Raw genomic sequence first — 16,912 nt, 5'->3', positions numbered from 1 at the left:
ATTTTGTACCATTTTTGTTTTCATGGTTCCTTGTGGTCAGTTTTTAATAGTTGAAGATTGTTCATTTGTCTATGATGTGAGGCCATTGACAATCCTTGTGTTTAATTTACACTCTTATTGTTAACGTAAGAACACAGTTTACAACTTCCGTTTTACTGATTTAAAACACTTTTATGGAGATCCACTTTGTTGGCATAACTAAGCTTTTGGTAAGGACTTGGGTTTGGATTCTTTCCATATACATCTTAGTAATATACTTTGTGTTTCATATGACGTGTTCTAGGGAAGCTTCTTTAATCCAGATTTATTGTGTGTTCTGATGCTTGCTTTTAGAGGAATTTATTTTTTTATAGGGAGTCTATATCCCATACAGGATGATTATATTTTTAGGAGCTTTTCTTATTGATTACAGTTGGTTGACAACTGGACTGTGTTTTATATTTTAAAAGTCTGGTCATCTTGATATAATAGTTAATATGCTTAATGATTTTTCTGCTGACTTCACTATTTAAAAGCCATTGTCTCTGTTCTTAGGTTACTTGCTTCTTGAGGAATTCTTAGATATAATTTTTTAAATAGGCTATTCCTTTTTGAACCCTGTTACCCTCTACCCAGCCTATGTACACACACACACACACACACACACACACACACACATATATATAGTGTTATATATATATATGTACACACATACATATTGTATAATGTTTATAATTTTATTTATTTATATGTGTGTGTAAATATACAGACTTATTATTGCCTTGATATGACTTATTTGAAAGGTAGAGAATGTGATATGTGTATGACTAGCTTCGTACATCTTTTAATTGTTTCAGGTACAAGATTTAATAGTGGATATTTTGCTTTCTAAGACACACAAATGATGATGTCAGTGTTCTTTTGTAAGTAACGTATTTTCTCCTTGTTATAGGTCCTTTTATTCTGCATCACAGCTGCCATGTACATGTTCTTTTTCAGGTATGTTCTGTTATACCTATTTATTTTAATAGAAAAAAATACTCTTCCTTTGTAATTTTTAAATCAACCGTGTAACTAAAGTGTTTTCTAAATTATTATGCCCCACAAGTGACATGAATTTTTGTTTGCTTTGTTTTATTTTCTAGAGTGGTTAGAGATAAGTCACTGCTCCTTAGTGAATAGAGAAAAGAGAGAGAAGGAAGATGTGATTTTTCACATTATGATTATAAGTTCATCTTGGAAAACTGAATATGTAAATTAATAGTCCTCAGATCTTGAAAGGTGAATTTCTGTTTATTGTGGACCTGATTTTAGATATTCTTCGCTCACCTTATAAAACAGTCAACATTTTAAATTTAAATGAGAAAAAAGTGATGGTAGGGCTTAATCTAAGTCTTTTACGAACGTAACCTAGCATACTAATCACTGTCTGTAAAATATCAAGTTAGTCCATTATGTCAGAGTTGCATTTTTCATTGATACTGAGACTCTGAGGAATGTGGGGGAGTGTTAGGATGGCTCAGAATTTTAATGCCAGTAAAAATGGTGCCTGTCATTGTCATAAAAACACAACAGTATGGGAGTTGGATTTTTGATTAGGAAGAGCCCACTCCTTCATTATCGTCATTTTCTGTAATACCAGTAATTCCTATTTGTTTCACTCTTATTAAACTCATTTGAATAGACTCTTTCTTGATTTTTCCGGATATAGGCAGAATTCAATCACAGCAGGAAGTTCTAGGCTTTTAAAATTAAAATTTGCAGTTGAGGGCTTCCCTGGTGGCGCAGTGGTTGAGAGTCCGCCTGCCGATGTAGGGGACGTGGGTTCGTGTCCCGGTCCGGGAAGATCCCACATGCCGCAGAGCGGCTGGGCCCGTGAGCCATGGCCGCTGAGCCTGCGCGTCCGGAGCCTGTGCCTCTGCAACGGGAGAAGCCACAACAGTGAGAGGCCCGCGTACCAGAAAAAAAAAAAAAAATTGCACTTGATTGACAAAAACAGTTATGGATTTTAGTAAGATATATTTAGTAGATATCTTTATCTTTTTTTGTTTAACCTAAATAAGGCAATTCAACCATAGCAGAATGTTTAAACAACTAATTTCCTGTCAGAACATTCTAATAAATACTTGATAAGCACAATGATATAATTTGAACTTCCTTTAACTATAAAAAATGTTATATGCAAGTATAAAATGATGATGGTGCTGTAATTTTTCTTGTAAAGGACAGACAAGCTGTTAGAAGGAAAAAAATGGATGAAGTTTTTAAGGTGGGAAGGACGTATTCATGATGGAGTGCATAGTATTCTATGTCAGTTATTAGCGACTGAAAAATCGTTGCAGCTATCTGGGGGTCTTTGTGAAATTGTATGACCTACCATTTTTAATATACTTTCATATACACCTTACAACTCCTGTAGTCTCTTTCGTATATTCTAGCAATTTAGGGGTTTGGTAGGGGAGTTAAGAACAATGACTCTTTCATTTCATCAATTGCCAAAGATTTCTTAATTGTATTCAGACACATTATTAGGACAGTAATGCAAAAAGTTCAAGGATTTATCTTTATGCTGTCTAATCTGAAGCTAAAGCATACCTAGTGGGAGAAATGTAAAAAAAAGAGATAAAGACTTAGAAACATATCTTTTGTTGGCGTGCACAGGAGGAAATTACAGTATCAAATAAAATTTATTTTGTGTGTGAAAATTCCTAACAGACCAGGTAGTTAAGTGAAACAGTGCTTCCCAATATAGCACTTATAGCATATTTGATCAACATTTAGCATTTCTTAGACATCAGAAGTTTTTGAGGTTTAAAAAACAAATTGTCTTGAATATAGTGATAATGCCCAATGTTAGGCATGGTCCTAGGATATTATACTTTGAAAACTGCTGCCATCAAACTAGTATTTTTGGTGTAGAAAGAAAATCAACCCTATAAATATGTATTTTGGTGCAGAGCTACGGAACCTTTTCCTGTTTCAGTCACAGAGTCTAGGTTAAAAACAACAATTTAAAATACTTTCCAGAAGGCTCAATACAAGGTTTTAGTGCCAAGATAAACATTTTCAATTTTCTGAGGAAAGGGGTTGTTTTTCTCCAAAAAGAAGCACTATCACCAAATTCCTAGTGTTCTTGGCAGAAGTTAGTTTGAATAACTCAACAAAAGCGGTTTGGTAAATGGTAAAATAAAACCATTTATAAAGTACTGCAACCGAAGAAAACAATGTTATATGTTTATCTGAACTCTAGCAAGTGTTTAGAATGAACAATAGCAGTTCGCAAGTCTAATTCTATTAGAATATTTTATTTTTAAAATTCAAACTTTATTTTAAATATATTGTAGATATTTGAGGACACATTTATTCCATTTATTAACAATTATTTTAATTCTAGTTGCATGAAATTAGATCAGTAAATATCAAATGATATTGTCCCTATGACTCCATTTATAGTAAACTTTTTTAAGAAGAGGATAAGGGAAACATTTTATGTTAGAAATGTCAACTTGTGTTTTTTTGGTTTTTTTTTTTTTTGCGGTACGCGGGCCTCTTACTGTTGTGGCCTCTCCCGTTGCGGAGCACAGGCTCCGGACGCGCAGGCTCAGCGGCCATGGCTCACGGGCCTAGCCACTCTGCGGCATGTGGGCGGGACACGAACCCGTGTCCCCTGCATCGGCAGGCGGACTCTCAACCACTGTGCCACCAGGGAAACCCCAACTTGTGTTTTTATCGTAACCCATAAATGGGAAAAAGGGAAATGAGAACCCTCTTTCAATAGAGAGAAAAATGTGCCAATTTTATTTTTTTTAAAGAAAGAACTTGAGGAAGTAGTTCCATAGTATTTTCTAAAAGTGACATAGGATGTGATGGTTATAGTATGAATTTAGTTAAAAAGCAACACAATGTTCAGAGTGTTGAAACCATGGTTATTAAAATGTGTAATGAAAATGTCTTACTTTTGCATAGCTCTTAATAGTTATTTTATAGGTATAGTTCTTTTCACATACATTATCTCATACATGGTGATCTTGATTTTTAATCTGTATGCCAAAAATATGACTTATATTCAAATGGAATCCTGGGAACACTTCAGAGGCTTGGGTGGAGGAAAGGTAATATGTGAAGAGAAAGTGTTTTTCAGTTTTTTGTTCCAGTTCTTAGCCAGCTGGCCATCTGGCCACCCAGCCATCCAGCTGTCTATTGATATAAATTGGGGTACAGTATTTTGAAGAGTGTTTTGAAAGAAAAAGCCTCTCCGTTCAACCCCAGGGGGCACTCTTCATAATAGTTCTGCCTCCTTTGTTTAAGCATTTTATTATTTTGTATGTTATTGTCACAGCTTCGCCTCAGGGCATGTCTGTCACTATCAGTTCAGGCCAAGCAGGAGTCATAGTTGAAAAGTTGATAGAATAGTTTGCCTAATGCATCTCTTTAAAACATTTCTTTATTTCCAAGTGTGTATTTATGGGTAAAGCAACCTAATTTTTTTTTTTTAAGTAAAAGGATTCATCATAATTATTGATTCAGGCTTGCTTAGGATCTTCCCAACAGTCATGTGGAGAAAAGAAATGAGTTTCTTTTGAACCACCAGCTCTTTTTTGTTTTAATTGAGAAGCAAAGGAAAGAATCAGCAATAACACAGACACTACAACAAAACTGTTACACTTAATCCTGCTCACAAAAAAAACAATGAAACATGCAACCCTTTTAAACATGGTTTTATTGGTTTTGTTTTCAGCATTAGTGATCTGTGTATGAAGAACACTAATATTTTAGAAAAATGAAATAATTGAGCTTCATTTTTCTTTAATTTAAAATAGTATCATAAAGTGTATTACGACAACTTTGATCCCATCTTAGTGAGTGCCTAGCTAGAAATTCTTTCCACCTGCCTGTGCAAAGGCAGCAAACAGTTTGTTTAAACATGTAGATTGAAAGGCTCAGACTTGTCATAGTAGATAATCTACAGACTATATATGACTGATTCACAATAGACCTACCTTAATCTGCCATAAACATTGGAAAGCATTGGATTTTTAGTTAGAAACCAGTGCAAATTAAAGTTTATTGTAGTTGTGTTTTATACATATATATTTTTAATATATATTTAGAAACAGTATTGATGACTGCTATTCCATGAATTTGTGCTATTCTGTGAAGGCAAAAATAATAAACTATTTCATTAGTCTCAACATACGGATATAGTATTGTTGTTGTTTTTTTTTTTTTTTTCTTTTTTGCGGTATGCGGGCCTCTCACTGTTGTGGCCTCTCCCGCTGCGGAGCACAGGCTCCGGACGCGCAGGCTCAGCAGCCATGGCCCACGGGCCCAGCCGCTCCGCGGCACATGGGATCCCCCCAGACCGGGACACGAACCCGTGTCCCCTGCATCAGCAGGCGGACTCTCAACCACTGCGCCACCAGGGAAGCCCTGTTGTTGTTTTTTAATTTACGAAAACGACACTATTTATTGGCTGGACAACCTATAGTTCTTGAGTGAAAGACATTTATGATTGTCCTTGAATCTGTTTACATGAACTGTATCTTTGAACTAAGAAAAAGTAAAGAACTTTTGATCTGGGTCTTTCAACCATTTACTCATTTTTTAAAAATCCTTTATAAATATCAATTAGGTTCTATTTTTTAAAGTATTGCCTAAAACTACACAAAAGTCCAGTCTAGAAAATTATATATGGCATTTAGAGTTTAAGTTTTCTTCAGGTTTGGGAGAGTGTGCCCTAAATAATTAGATTTTTAGTTCAAGGAGATTACTTCCAGCAATGCAGAGAATGAATTAGGCGTTTGGAGGGGGCATAATAACAGGTAATGGGAGGACACTGCTGCAGTTGTTCAGGAGAGAAATAGTGAGGGTTATCACTGAGGGTTATGGTAATGACATGATGAAGAGTTGATTTATCTAAGACAGGAGGATTGCTGCTTGGATGAGGAAGAGCAAAACACTAGAAGGTGAGCAAATTAGAAAATGTGTGGAAATTACATACAGGTTTAGCAAAGACTGAGATTGAGTTGCTTTTAGGACGTTCACATAGAGAAATACAGATATCATTTGTATATTTGGAGTTCAGGAGATAAATAGAGGCTATTATTTTTTTTTTTTTTGCGGTGCGCGGGCCTCTCACTATTGTGGGCTCTCCCGTTGCGGAGCACAGGCTCCGGATGCGCAGGCTCAGGGGCCATGGCTCACGGGCCCAGCCGCTCCGCGGCATGAGGGATCTTCCCGGACCGGGGCACGAACCCGTGTCCCCTGCATCGGCAGGCGGACTCTTAACCACTGCACCACCAGGGAAGCCCAATAGAGGCTATTCTTGATTGTCACACTAGCAGTTTGATGTTGGACAAATTATACAACTTCTCTATACCTCAGCTTCTTCATTATTAAAAAGTGTAAATTGCTATATGGACCTCATAGGTAGGATTGTGAGAATTACATAAGAAGCAACATCTTTCCAACTATTTTGGATGTCACCCAAAATAAGAACTACCTTTATTTTTTGTGACCACGCCATGCGGCATTCAGGATCTTAGTTCTCTGACCAGGGATCGAACCCGCGCCACCTGCATTGGAAGTGTGGAGTCTTAACCACTGGACCGCCAGGGAAGTCCCGGAACTACCTTTTATATTGTGACTATTCATGCAGACCCATAAATTTCCCAGAATAGTATGTAACCTTGCTACGTGTAATACATTTGGATATTTTCTATTCTAATTTATTTCATTTATTTAAAAAGCTGTTTCGGGCTTCCCTGGTGGTGCAGTGGTTAAGAGTCCGCCTGCCAGTGCAGGGGACACGGGTTCGAGCCCTGGTCCGGGAAGATCCCACATGCCGCGGAGCAACTAAGCCTGTGCGCCACAACTGCTGAGCCCGCGCTCTAGAACCCGCGAGCCACAACTACTGAGCCCATGTGCCATAACTACTGAAGCCCGCCCTCCTAGAGCCCGTGCTCCACAACAGGAGAAGCCACCGCAATGAGAAGCCTGCACACCGCAACGAAGAGTAGCCCCCGCTCGCCGCAACTAGAGAAAGCCCGCGCACAGCAGCGAAGACCCACTGCAGCCAAATTAAAAAAAAAAAAAATTATATTAAAAAGCTGTTTCGATCCACTAATGGGTAACAACCAGCCATGTGAAGAACTACTGGACTAATACATGTGAGCACCTAGCACAGTGATTGTTATCTTAGCAAAAAAAATAGAGCTGCGAGTAGTGATTGTTGTTTTTAAACTAGGAAAGAAAGTTAATTAAAATAGAGAACTTGAGGAATGAAATTATATTTAGTGTTAATGATGTAGACATATGCAGTAAGGTAAGGGTTAAGAGCTGTTTCTTTGCTCTAGCAACCTGGTGATCAGTGGTAACCTGCTAGAGAAACTTCTGTAGTTGAGTTGGGATAGTAGATTGAGAAATAAATGTGACATGTTGTATACTTTAAAATACAATTATATTTGTCAATTATTTCTTAATAAACGGGAAAATTTTTTTAAATAAATAAAAGAAAATGTAAAAAAGTGTGAGATGTGGAAGTAGAATGAGTATAATAAACTCAAAAAGTTTGAGAGGAGAAAGATAGGTCAAGTTGTAATAGGATTAAGGGTTTTCCTTTTGTATTCCTTCTTTTCTTTGTCTATTTACTTATTTAGACAAGAGAGACTAAGTGGTTAAGAGAAGGTTGCACAAGCAATAGAGATTGACAAATTGGGGAATAGGAAAGAAAAGAGAAATGGTCTAAGATTCAGTCCAAAATGTCTACATGCATGGCTAGATTGTTAAACCTACTTATCTGGAAGAGATCATGATAAATGATTAAGAGGAAATTGAAGCTTTGTTTGAAAGCCTTGGACACACAGTTTAAGTGAAAGAGGACTGATATATAGAAAAGGTAGGAAGTAGAAAAATCTAATGCCTTTGGCTTCCTAAGTTCATTGTCATTCTTAAAAGGTGAGTTTTTAATGAGTTGACATGGGCTTGTGAAAGCAATATTCCTCAGAAAATATATGCAGGTGGAACAAGGTACTAATGTCGTTGGCACCCAAAACCAGTCAGCTTACTAAAAACTGCAAAATCTGTCCTATGAAAAGAGAAAGTAAAGAGAATGTTAGGACTGTTGCTTTCTTCAAAGCAAATAGAAAAGGTGAGAAAACATAGGTTCATAAATGTTGTGAATCACTTCCTCCAAGAATGCAAGGCTTATTACCAGGTCACATGACTGTAATGTGAGTTTCTTTTTGAGGGGAGAACATTATTCTGCCCGTTGGGTGAATGTTCTCCATCTATGGATGAAAGTTGTGGCAAGTCTGTTTTCACTTTTTGCCTGCTAGCCTTTGAGGTACTTGGGCTATGATAAAGAAATGGCTCTGAAATTTTTAGCATATATAAATGTTTATTGCTTTTAGTAGAAGGCAAAGGGAAATATTGTATGGAGAAATGGTATGCACTTAAAAAGCAACTACTAAAGTAAGAACTTAATGGGACACAATCATGTCAGAAGTGGTCAGCTGCCTTTCAAAAACTTGTTGCAGTTTTCATGAATAACAATGACATTTATTACTGATCATAGAAAGCTCTTAGACTGGACTTTTGCTAATAAAAACGCTCAGATTGGAAGCAGTTAAGTTTACTTCCTTGTTTTACCAGTTATGAGGAATGCTATAATTCACTGTTTTCTTCACGCCTGACTCTTTGTTTCCATTATTTTCTACTGTTGGAGTTTTCCCAGAGCTAATCAAGGGGCAGTCTAAGGTAGCAGAGTTGGTTAAAAGCATGCACTCCTGAGCCAGACTGTGTCGGTTCAAACCCTCTCCATCTAACTTCTTTGTGATATTGGGTCAGGTGCTCAGCCTCTCTGTGCCTCAGGTTTCTCATCTTAAAGTGGGGATAATAACAGTACTCACCTCATGGGATTACTGTGAGTATTAAATGACTGCCACATTGTAAACTCTCAATAAAATTAGTTGTTTTTATTATTTAACTCTGAGCTGTAAAGGTCACATATTGTTTGATTCCATTGATATGAAATGTCCAGAATAGGCAAATCCGCAGAGATAGAAAGTAGATTTGTGTTGCCTGTGGCTAGGAGACTTTTGGGGAATGGGGAATGACTACTAATTGGTATTTTTTTTATAAACGGTGATGAAAATGTTCAAAAAGTAATTATGACGATGGCTACACAGGCCTGTGAATATATAAAAAGTCATTGACTGATACACTTTAAATAGTGAGTTGTATGTGAATTATATCTATTAAGCTGTTATAAAACTCTGATCTGGAAATAGATCTTTATCGCACAGCGGCATGGTGTTTCTGTGTTATCACCATTTAACATTCCTCTGGTTGTCACATCTCAGGGATGCTACTGTGTTTTTGTGGGTACATAGGCATTTCTTGAGAGAGAACCCCAGGAAACTTAACTTCTTCTCAAGTGTATTTGAAGGAGGAGTGTTCCCATGGAGAATGACGGACAAGTGCACCACAAAGCTTGCCAGCCTTCTTTCCAGAATTGTCAGAACTGCAGTTTAAAATATGCATACTCTTAGTTCTGAGACACTACACTTTAGAATTAGAAGGGAAGTAATGAGGAAGCTTACAGTAGATGCCACAAGTTTATATGAGATTGTTATTACAACATTGTCCTAATAAGACGGAAATTTGTCTTTGATACGTATGAGTTAGGGTGTTTTTTACTTGGTAATAATATTTGAAAAGTACAGTTTAAAAAAAGTTTATAGCCCGGAGATGGAAACAACCTAAGTGCCCATCATCGGATGAATGGATAAAGAAGATGTGGCACATATATACAATGGAATATTACTCAGCCATAAAAAGAAATGAAATTGAGCTATTTGTAATGAGGTGGATAGACCTAGAGTCTGTCATACAGAGTGAAGTAAGTCAGAAAGAGAAAGACAAATACCGTATGCTAACACATATCTATGGAATTTAAGAAAAAAAAATGTCATGAAGAACCTAGGGGTAAAACAGGAATAAAGACACAGACCTACTGGAGAACGGACTTGAGGATATGGGGAGGGGGAAGGATGAGCTGTGACAAAGCAAGAGAGAGGCATGGACATATATACACTACCAAACGTAAGGTAGATAGCTAGTGGGAAGCAGCCACATAGCACAGGGAGACCAGCTCCGTGCTTTGTGACCACCTGGAGGGGTGGGCAGGGAGGGAGACGCAAGAGGGAAGAGATATGAGAACGTATGTATATGTATAACTGATTCAGTTTGTTATAAAGCAGAAACTAACACACCATTGTAAAGCAATTATACCCCAATAAAGATGTTAAAAAAAAAGTTTTATAGGACTGCCAATGAAGACTAATTTCAGAAATATCTGCAGACATGGTATAATATCAAATGTCCTTATTAGGTGGAGAAAGACAAGATTGAAAAATGGAGATACATTTATTTATCTGAAATGTTTAGGCTTTTAGTGAATATATTCTCACGTCTCAGTCTAATGCATTACTGCTGATCATCAGAATGCCCTTTAAATACCTATGAAGTCCACTGCTAATACATTCCAATTGGGTTTGAATGGAAATTAAATTGACAGTCTTTGGAAATATACATTATCAGTTCACAACCTGATTACTATATTTTGAGTACGTATTTCGTAGATTGTATTTGATTATATAGTGATATTGATTATATTTTGAAGAAGAATTTTGCTGTATTTTCTGTTTATTTGGGGGGAGGTGTTTCAAAATCACTGTCCTCATGGAAATTTATTGAAATGAATCGAAGGACATAGAAGGAAATATTAATATTCAATTAATACATCATATTTTTCCTTTTTCATGATCAAATCTAGATTTTTTTTCAAGAAATCACAGATAGCAAAAATGGGAAATATTTGGATTGATTCCAATCTGTATCCTTAAAACGTCAAATAAAATATCCATGTATGAAGCCTACTTTTCATGCTGTACTGGTTCAGTGACAGCTTGCTAGAAGAGGAAGTATATCACAGCTGCCCTGAGCTGAAATTCACAGTAAAACAATATTTTTCCACCATTATCAATTTTCAGCGCAGATTCTGTTTCTCGTGTGTGACTGAGTCACTGAACCAGGAAGTGTTTACCTGCAAGGTGAACTAGTCTAAATGGGAGACGCTTTTAAGTTCTATAATTTCAGCTGGAGTCTTCCCTAGAGGAAGGAAAAAGTGGGTCTCCTCCCTTCTTTATATTCTCTTGTCAATCACAAAGCCTCTTTGTACTGGTGGGGCCTTGATGGTGACTGAGTGCTGGCTGTTTGTCATGTTCCTGTCATCCTAAAATAAAAGAAGAACATAGCTTTGGGTTCTCAGGCCTTAGAGAATAAGTTGCTTGCGGCAACCCAGGACCTCTGAATCCAAGCTGCCCTGGAATGCTTCTGAAGAGATTTGTTCACTGAAATGGAGTATGTAATTCTTACGGTTTTGAGCTCGTTGGGCATGTTCAGAAGGATAATGATATTCAGAATAAGATGATGGAGAGCAGTCGAGCTCATCACGTTGATTTCTTCTATCCCCAAAACATCAAGCTCTAATATTAGCACAGTTGCTATCCTGACTTCTTTTTCTTGCTTGAGTGTTAAAAAATGCTTTTGGAATTGGATAATTCCCAATCCTGATATTTTGGACAAACCTTCCTCGCAGGGTGTCATTATAGGATATTTTCAGGGATTCTTAGGAAAGATGAGACTCTCCTCACCTCATCTTGTAAAATCAGCAGCAACTTCTACTGGTAGGAAACATGTAGGGAGATTTATTACAGCAGGCCAACCGAATTGAAGTTACTTGAGTTCTGAGAATTTAAAGATCATTAAAGTTTTTGATCACTTTATTGAAGTTATTATCGATTTCTTTTGGATTTTAGCTTACATCTCTCATAGTCTTTTATTCTATTTTAATGATTAGAAGAACTGTGTGAATGAAGGTGATATGGACTGATGTGGCTTTCACCTTGAAAGAATATAGGCCTTAAGAAATTGTATTACTTTTTTCGTTATTTGGAAAAGCAGAAATAGTATCTATAAGGATGAAAAAGAAAGGTTTTGTTATCAAACGAAATATTTCTTTTTACCAATTCCGAAGTATGCACTTGTTAATGTTCAAGACATATGGACTGTTACAAATGTAAATGTCTGATGTAAGGGCTCTAAAGGAGTTCTCAAACTTTAGTGTGCATGCAGATCATTTGGGGAATCTTATTAAAAATGCAGATTATGGTTCAGTAGGTCTGGGCAGGGTGTTAGCTTCTGCATTTCTCGGTTCCCCGGTGATGCCAGGGCTGCTGGACCTGGGGTCACACTCTGAGTAGCAAAGCTGTGAGTCACATCAAGAAATAAATGATAAAATTTTCCTTAAAACCTGCAACTAAAAAAAAAACAATCCAGAGAATTTAATCCCTCTGCCTCTCTCGCTAACCATTTCTAGTAGTTCACAGCATGAAGAGTCAGGACATATTTCCCGAATATCCCAAATCTGTAATAAAAGGGAATGGCTCACCCTAAGGGCCTTTTCTCAGTTGAAATAGAAAACAGCTATTCATATAATCACTTTAGATGCTTAAAGATTATTAGGTCTCCTTTTCTCCCTCTTAACTTTCTTCTCAGCATCAACTTCTTTCAGAATTTTAAGATGTAGTTTACTTTTTTTACCCCAGTTTTAACTGCGCGTTATCTATGTAGGGTAAAAATGATGAGTCTGTTATTCAATAGGTGAATGGATGAGAGACTTTTCTGATCTAAAAGTTAGCAAGTCTCCTCTTTTTTTAAATAATTTGTTAATTGTACAAGTAATACACTGCTAAGTTCTTTCAAAAAATTCAAATAACATCAGTGTATATAGTAAAAAGTGAAAGTTCTTTCCCCCTTTATCCAACTCCCTCTTCCTGCTTCTTTTTTCATTCAAAACTATCTTGACATTTTGGCATATATCCCTCCAGAATTCTTTCTATACATATCTATGTACCTATGTCTATATTTATTTTTTACAATAGGATCACGTATTATGTATTTTCTGCAGTACTTCTCTATTTAATAATGTATCTTAGGGTTCTGTCTATATGTCACTATATATGAATCTACCTCATTGTTTTTAGGTGCTGCAAAAAATTATAAATCTATAAGTAATACTTGAAGCCCTATTAACGTTTATACTGTTTGCAGTTTTTCACTATTACAAACTGTACAACTGTGAACATTCTTTTAAAAATATCTTTGTGTGCATGTTCCATTGTTTCCGTAGGCTGGATAGTTACCTACAAATGGATTCTCTGGGTCACATATACTGGACGTATTTAATTTTGATAAATACTGCCAGATAGTCCTCCATAAAAGGCACTACTAATCTACTTTCCTTCTGAGAGTGCTTGTTGAGTCCCAATCTTAGTTCATGTCAGTGATTTTTACCTTGTCAATCAAATAATCTAGAAGGTAATGCCTCATTTTTGCCTTACTTTGTATTTCCCTGATGACTAGTGATGTGGAATGTCTTTTCATTGGTTTATTAGTCGTTTTTTGATTTCATGCCCTCTACCCATTATTTATTTTTTAATTTTTTGCACTGATTTATAGGAGCTATATGCTCCTATAAATTTATATGCTATTAATATTTATTTTTTCCTGTTTAGTGTTGTATCAGTCAGCAGTTATGTAAGCAACAACCGTAAAATTGTAGTGGCATATAACAAACAAGTTGGCTGGGTCAGCTCTGTGCCCCATTGCAGGTCTGTGAGTCAGTTAGGGCAGTTCTGCTTTGCATGTATTCATACTGATGTCCAAGCTGAGAAGACAAAAGCTATTTAGGGTAAGCTGTCCTCATGGCAATGGCATGAGATTTGTTTTTACTAACAGCATCTCCAAGATACTCATACATGTGTACTTTAAGTACTTCATTTCACCCTAGCACAGACAAATATCTGCTCATTTACCAAGGCATTTTGTTTGAGTTGGAGTTCCCCAGCTGGGGTTCTGAGTTGTTTTTGTTGTATAAATCATACTTATAAGGTATTGTCTTTCCGAAACAGTAAACTCAGTTTCCATGGAAAAAACCTTTTTTTCCTTTTTGGTTTATGTAATATGTAGGTCATTTACATAATTACATTAACAAATACAAATGACATAAACACATTTGGGGATAAGCACAGCTGATTCTTGGTAAGCATGTAACTCAACTAGTGTGAACTGATGTATGTGGTCATATTTAGTAGTGGTGTTTTATCTTCCAGCAGTCAATGTGAATGTTAGAACATTTTATAGAGAAAATAGAGAATCCAAGATAATTTATCTTATTAAATGTAATCTCTTAAATGGAGATTGCATAAGAGAATTTTTACTGTAAAGAGCACATTTAAAAAATATTTACTGGGCTTCCCTGGTGGCGCGGTGGTTGAGAGTCCGCCTGCCGATGCAGGGGACGCGGGTTCGTGCCCTGGTCTGGGAGGATCCCCCATGCCGCGGAGCGGTTGGGCCCGTGAGCCGTGGCCGCTGAGCCTGCGCGTCCAGAGCCTGTGCTCCGCAACGGGAGAGGCCACAACAGTGAGAGGCCCGCGTACCGCAAAAAAAAATATATGTATATATTTACTGACATCTTTTGTCTCTGCAGTACCATCATCAACTGTCCTCTTTTCCATTCTTTGAGGATTTTTTTTCAATGCCTTAAAGTCCTCAAGATTTGGTTTCTACTTTTAAAAAAATTGGGGTTTTTTGCATTTTATTTATCCTAGTAGAGCCAAACTTCAGAGTCATACTTTTATGATAGGAACCAGTTTATATATTTTACATATATCTTGATGCTTATTTATTCTAGCCTAAAAATAACTGAGGCTCAAGAATTCATGGCATATATGCTGATTCAGTGTTATTTTCAGTGAGTTTGATATGTTGCAAAGTTTCATAAAAGTATTTTCCTTTCAAGTGAATAATACCAAGACTTAATGTTTCAGAGGATCATAGATTTTTAGAGTGGGGAGCAAATTAGAGATTATGTATAACAACATTGTCACTTTTCTGGTGAAGAAATGAAATCTCTGAGGATCTTTGTGATTTGTCTTAGCTCATTCAGTGGTTAGAAACTGAGGTAGAAGTAGAATTTTGAATAATTTACTTTAAATACCGTAAATTATTTCAAAACAGTCGAATATTTTGAAATTTATGTGAAGAGCATAGCAAAAGATTCGGTTATTTTTGTACTCTTAAATACAAAGATTCAGGGTTTTCTTTTGTTTGTTTGTTTGCTTTGTACTCTTAAATACTACAGTGTGATGGAAAGCCTTTTTGAGAGAGAAATTAAATTAAACAGAAAGACCTAGAAATTGAGGAAGATAGAAGTTTGTTCAAAATTTTGTTAATGGATATTTTGGGTTTTATGTAAGAAATAGTTTTAACTATATGAGAAATACCATCTCATGGGGTTATTCATCTTTCTATTTAAAATTATAAATATTTCTGATTGCTGCTATTAGGGATCTTTGGAATTCCCTTCTTGTGACTAGATTTTAAACCAGAAAGGAGGCTAAAAGCTACTTTGTAGTCACATGGCTATGCTTTCTGTCTCTGTGTTTCAATCTCTTTCTCTCTCCCTCTCTTCCTCTCCTCCCTCCCTCTTCTCCACCCTGTTTCTTTTCTTATCTTTTTGGTTTTGTTTTGTTTTCTGCTTTTTTTGTTTTAATACAGAATGTCAAGGAAATAACTAGCGTTGCACTAAGGCACTTAACGTTATGTATTCGTCATATTAAGTGTGACAAATGTGTGTATGACTAGTATTTTAGAACAGAATTAAATTTATGTTACTACTTCCTAATACATTATTAATAATTTCTTAAGAGGAAGAAACTCTACATTAGCATATATTTATAATCATCTCTGATCTTTTATCGTGAATTGAACACTGCTTCCTTTATGAAACGTAAACAGATATGTATTAAAGCTTTATTTGAACAGCTGTTTGTACATTTTAAGGATTTCAGTTATTTTAATTTCTGTAGTGTATTTCCAGGCTTAAGCTCACTGGATATAGTCAACTGTCATTTAAATTCAATCTTCTAAATTTAAGGTATATTAATTTCATGTAGGAAATCAGAAACATCTTAAATTTTATTCTGTGTTTATTACCTTTGGGAATGTTGTTTTATTTCTAGTATTGAAGTTCATTTTTTTGGAAAAAATAGGCTAGGTTTCCAAAGAGATTTATAAAAGGGGGTTGTTATTTTTTAAAGCTGTGAAGTACTTGAAATTTCATGAGTCTGAAACTATGTTATAGAATATAGGTTTGACATTCTTATTTTTCAAATCAAATTGGCCACAGTAATAAGAAGCTACAATTGAAATATGAGACTCTGACATAAAGCAGAAATTGGAATGTTACGAACAGCTGTTGTCATAAAAGAGATCGACTAGAATTTTACTGTGTGTCTAAAACATTATCTTCCCACAAGTCTCCTTTTTTAGCTTGCTGAATATGAGTTCTAATTCTGCTCTGCTTAATCTCATTCCAGCAGTCAAATATTATTTCTTCTTGTTCCATACATGAATTAGATATTAGGGTGATCATATGTACCTTGTATAGGTTCTGTTTTGTCTAAAAGTGTTCTTTCCAAATCATAATTCCTTTGGACTTAACTGTTTTTACTGGTTAATAATATCCAGATCTGCTCCAGATCTTGACCTCTTGCCCTATTTCTAACCCTATAAAGCTGTGTTCCCTGTTCTTGGCTGTTGAACCTTTTGTTTAGATTCAGCATATCTCTTCTTTCCAGCATCTTCTTCCCACTTTGTTCACCTGTCAGTTACGTCTTCTCTGTAAGGGGTCAGCTACAAAGTGAGAGTGATTAGACAGACCACATTTTGGGCACATCACACTTGCTTTCAGCACCCAATTTTATTTGGAGCATAAAGTAATGAAAAAAATGCTAATGTACCCCAA

General features: G+C 36.1%; 1 protein-coding gene across 1 annotated transcript in view; it reads left to right on the top strand.

Moving 5' to 3' along the window:
- Positions 1 to 16,912, top strand: part of TMEM135 (transmembrane protein 135) — a 256,148-nt gene that overhangs the window by 172,858 nt on the left and 66,378 nt on the right. Inside the window, exon 6 of the mRNA XM_060018130.1 lies at positions 932 to 978. Within this exon, the coding sequence (XP_059874113.1) occupies positions 932 to 978 (47 nt within the window). The remainder of the gene's footprint in view (positions 1 to 931; positions 979 to 16,912) is intronic.

This window comes from Delphinus delphis, chromosome 8 (assembly GCF_949987515.2).
Source record: "Delphinus delphis chromosome 8, mDelDel1.2, whole genome shotgun sequence".
Lineage (NCBI taxonomy): Eukaryota > Metazoa > Chordata > Mammalia > Artiodactyla > Delphinidae > Delphinus > Delphinus delphis.
The sequence above is the reverse complement of the archived record's forward strand: the minus strand, read 5'-3'. Positions and strand labels throughout refer to the sequence as shown.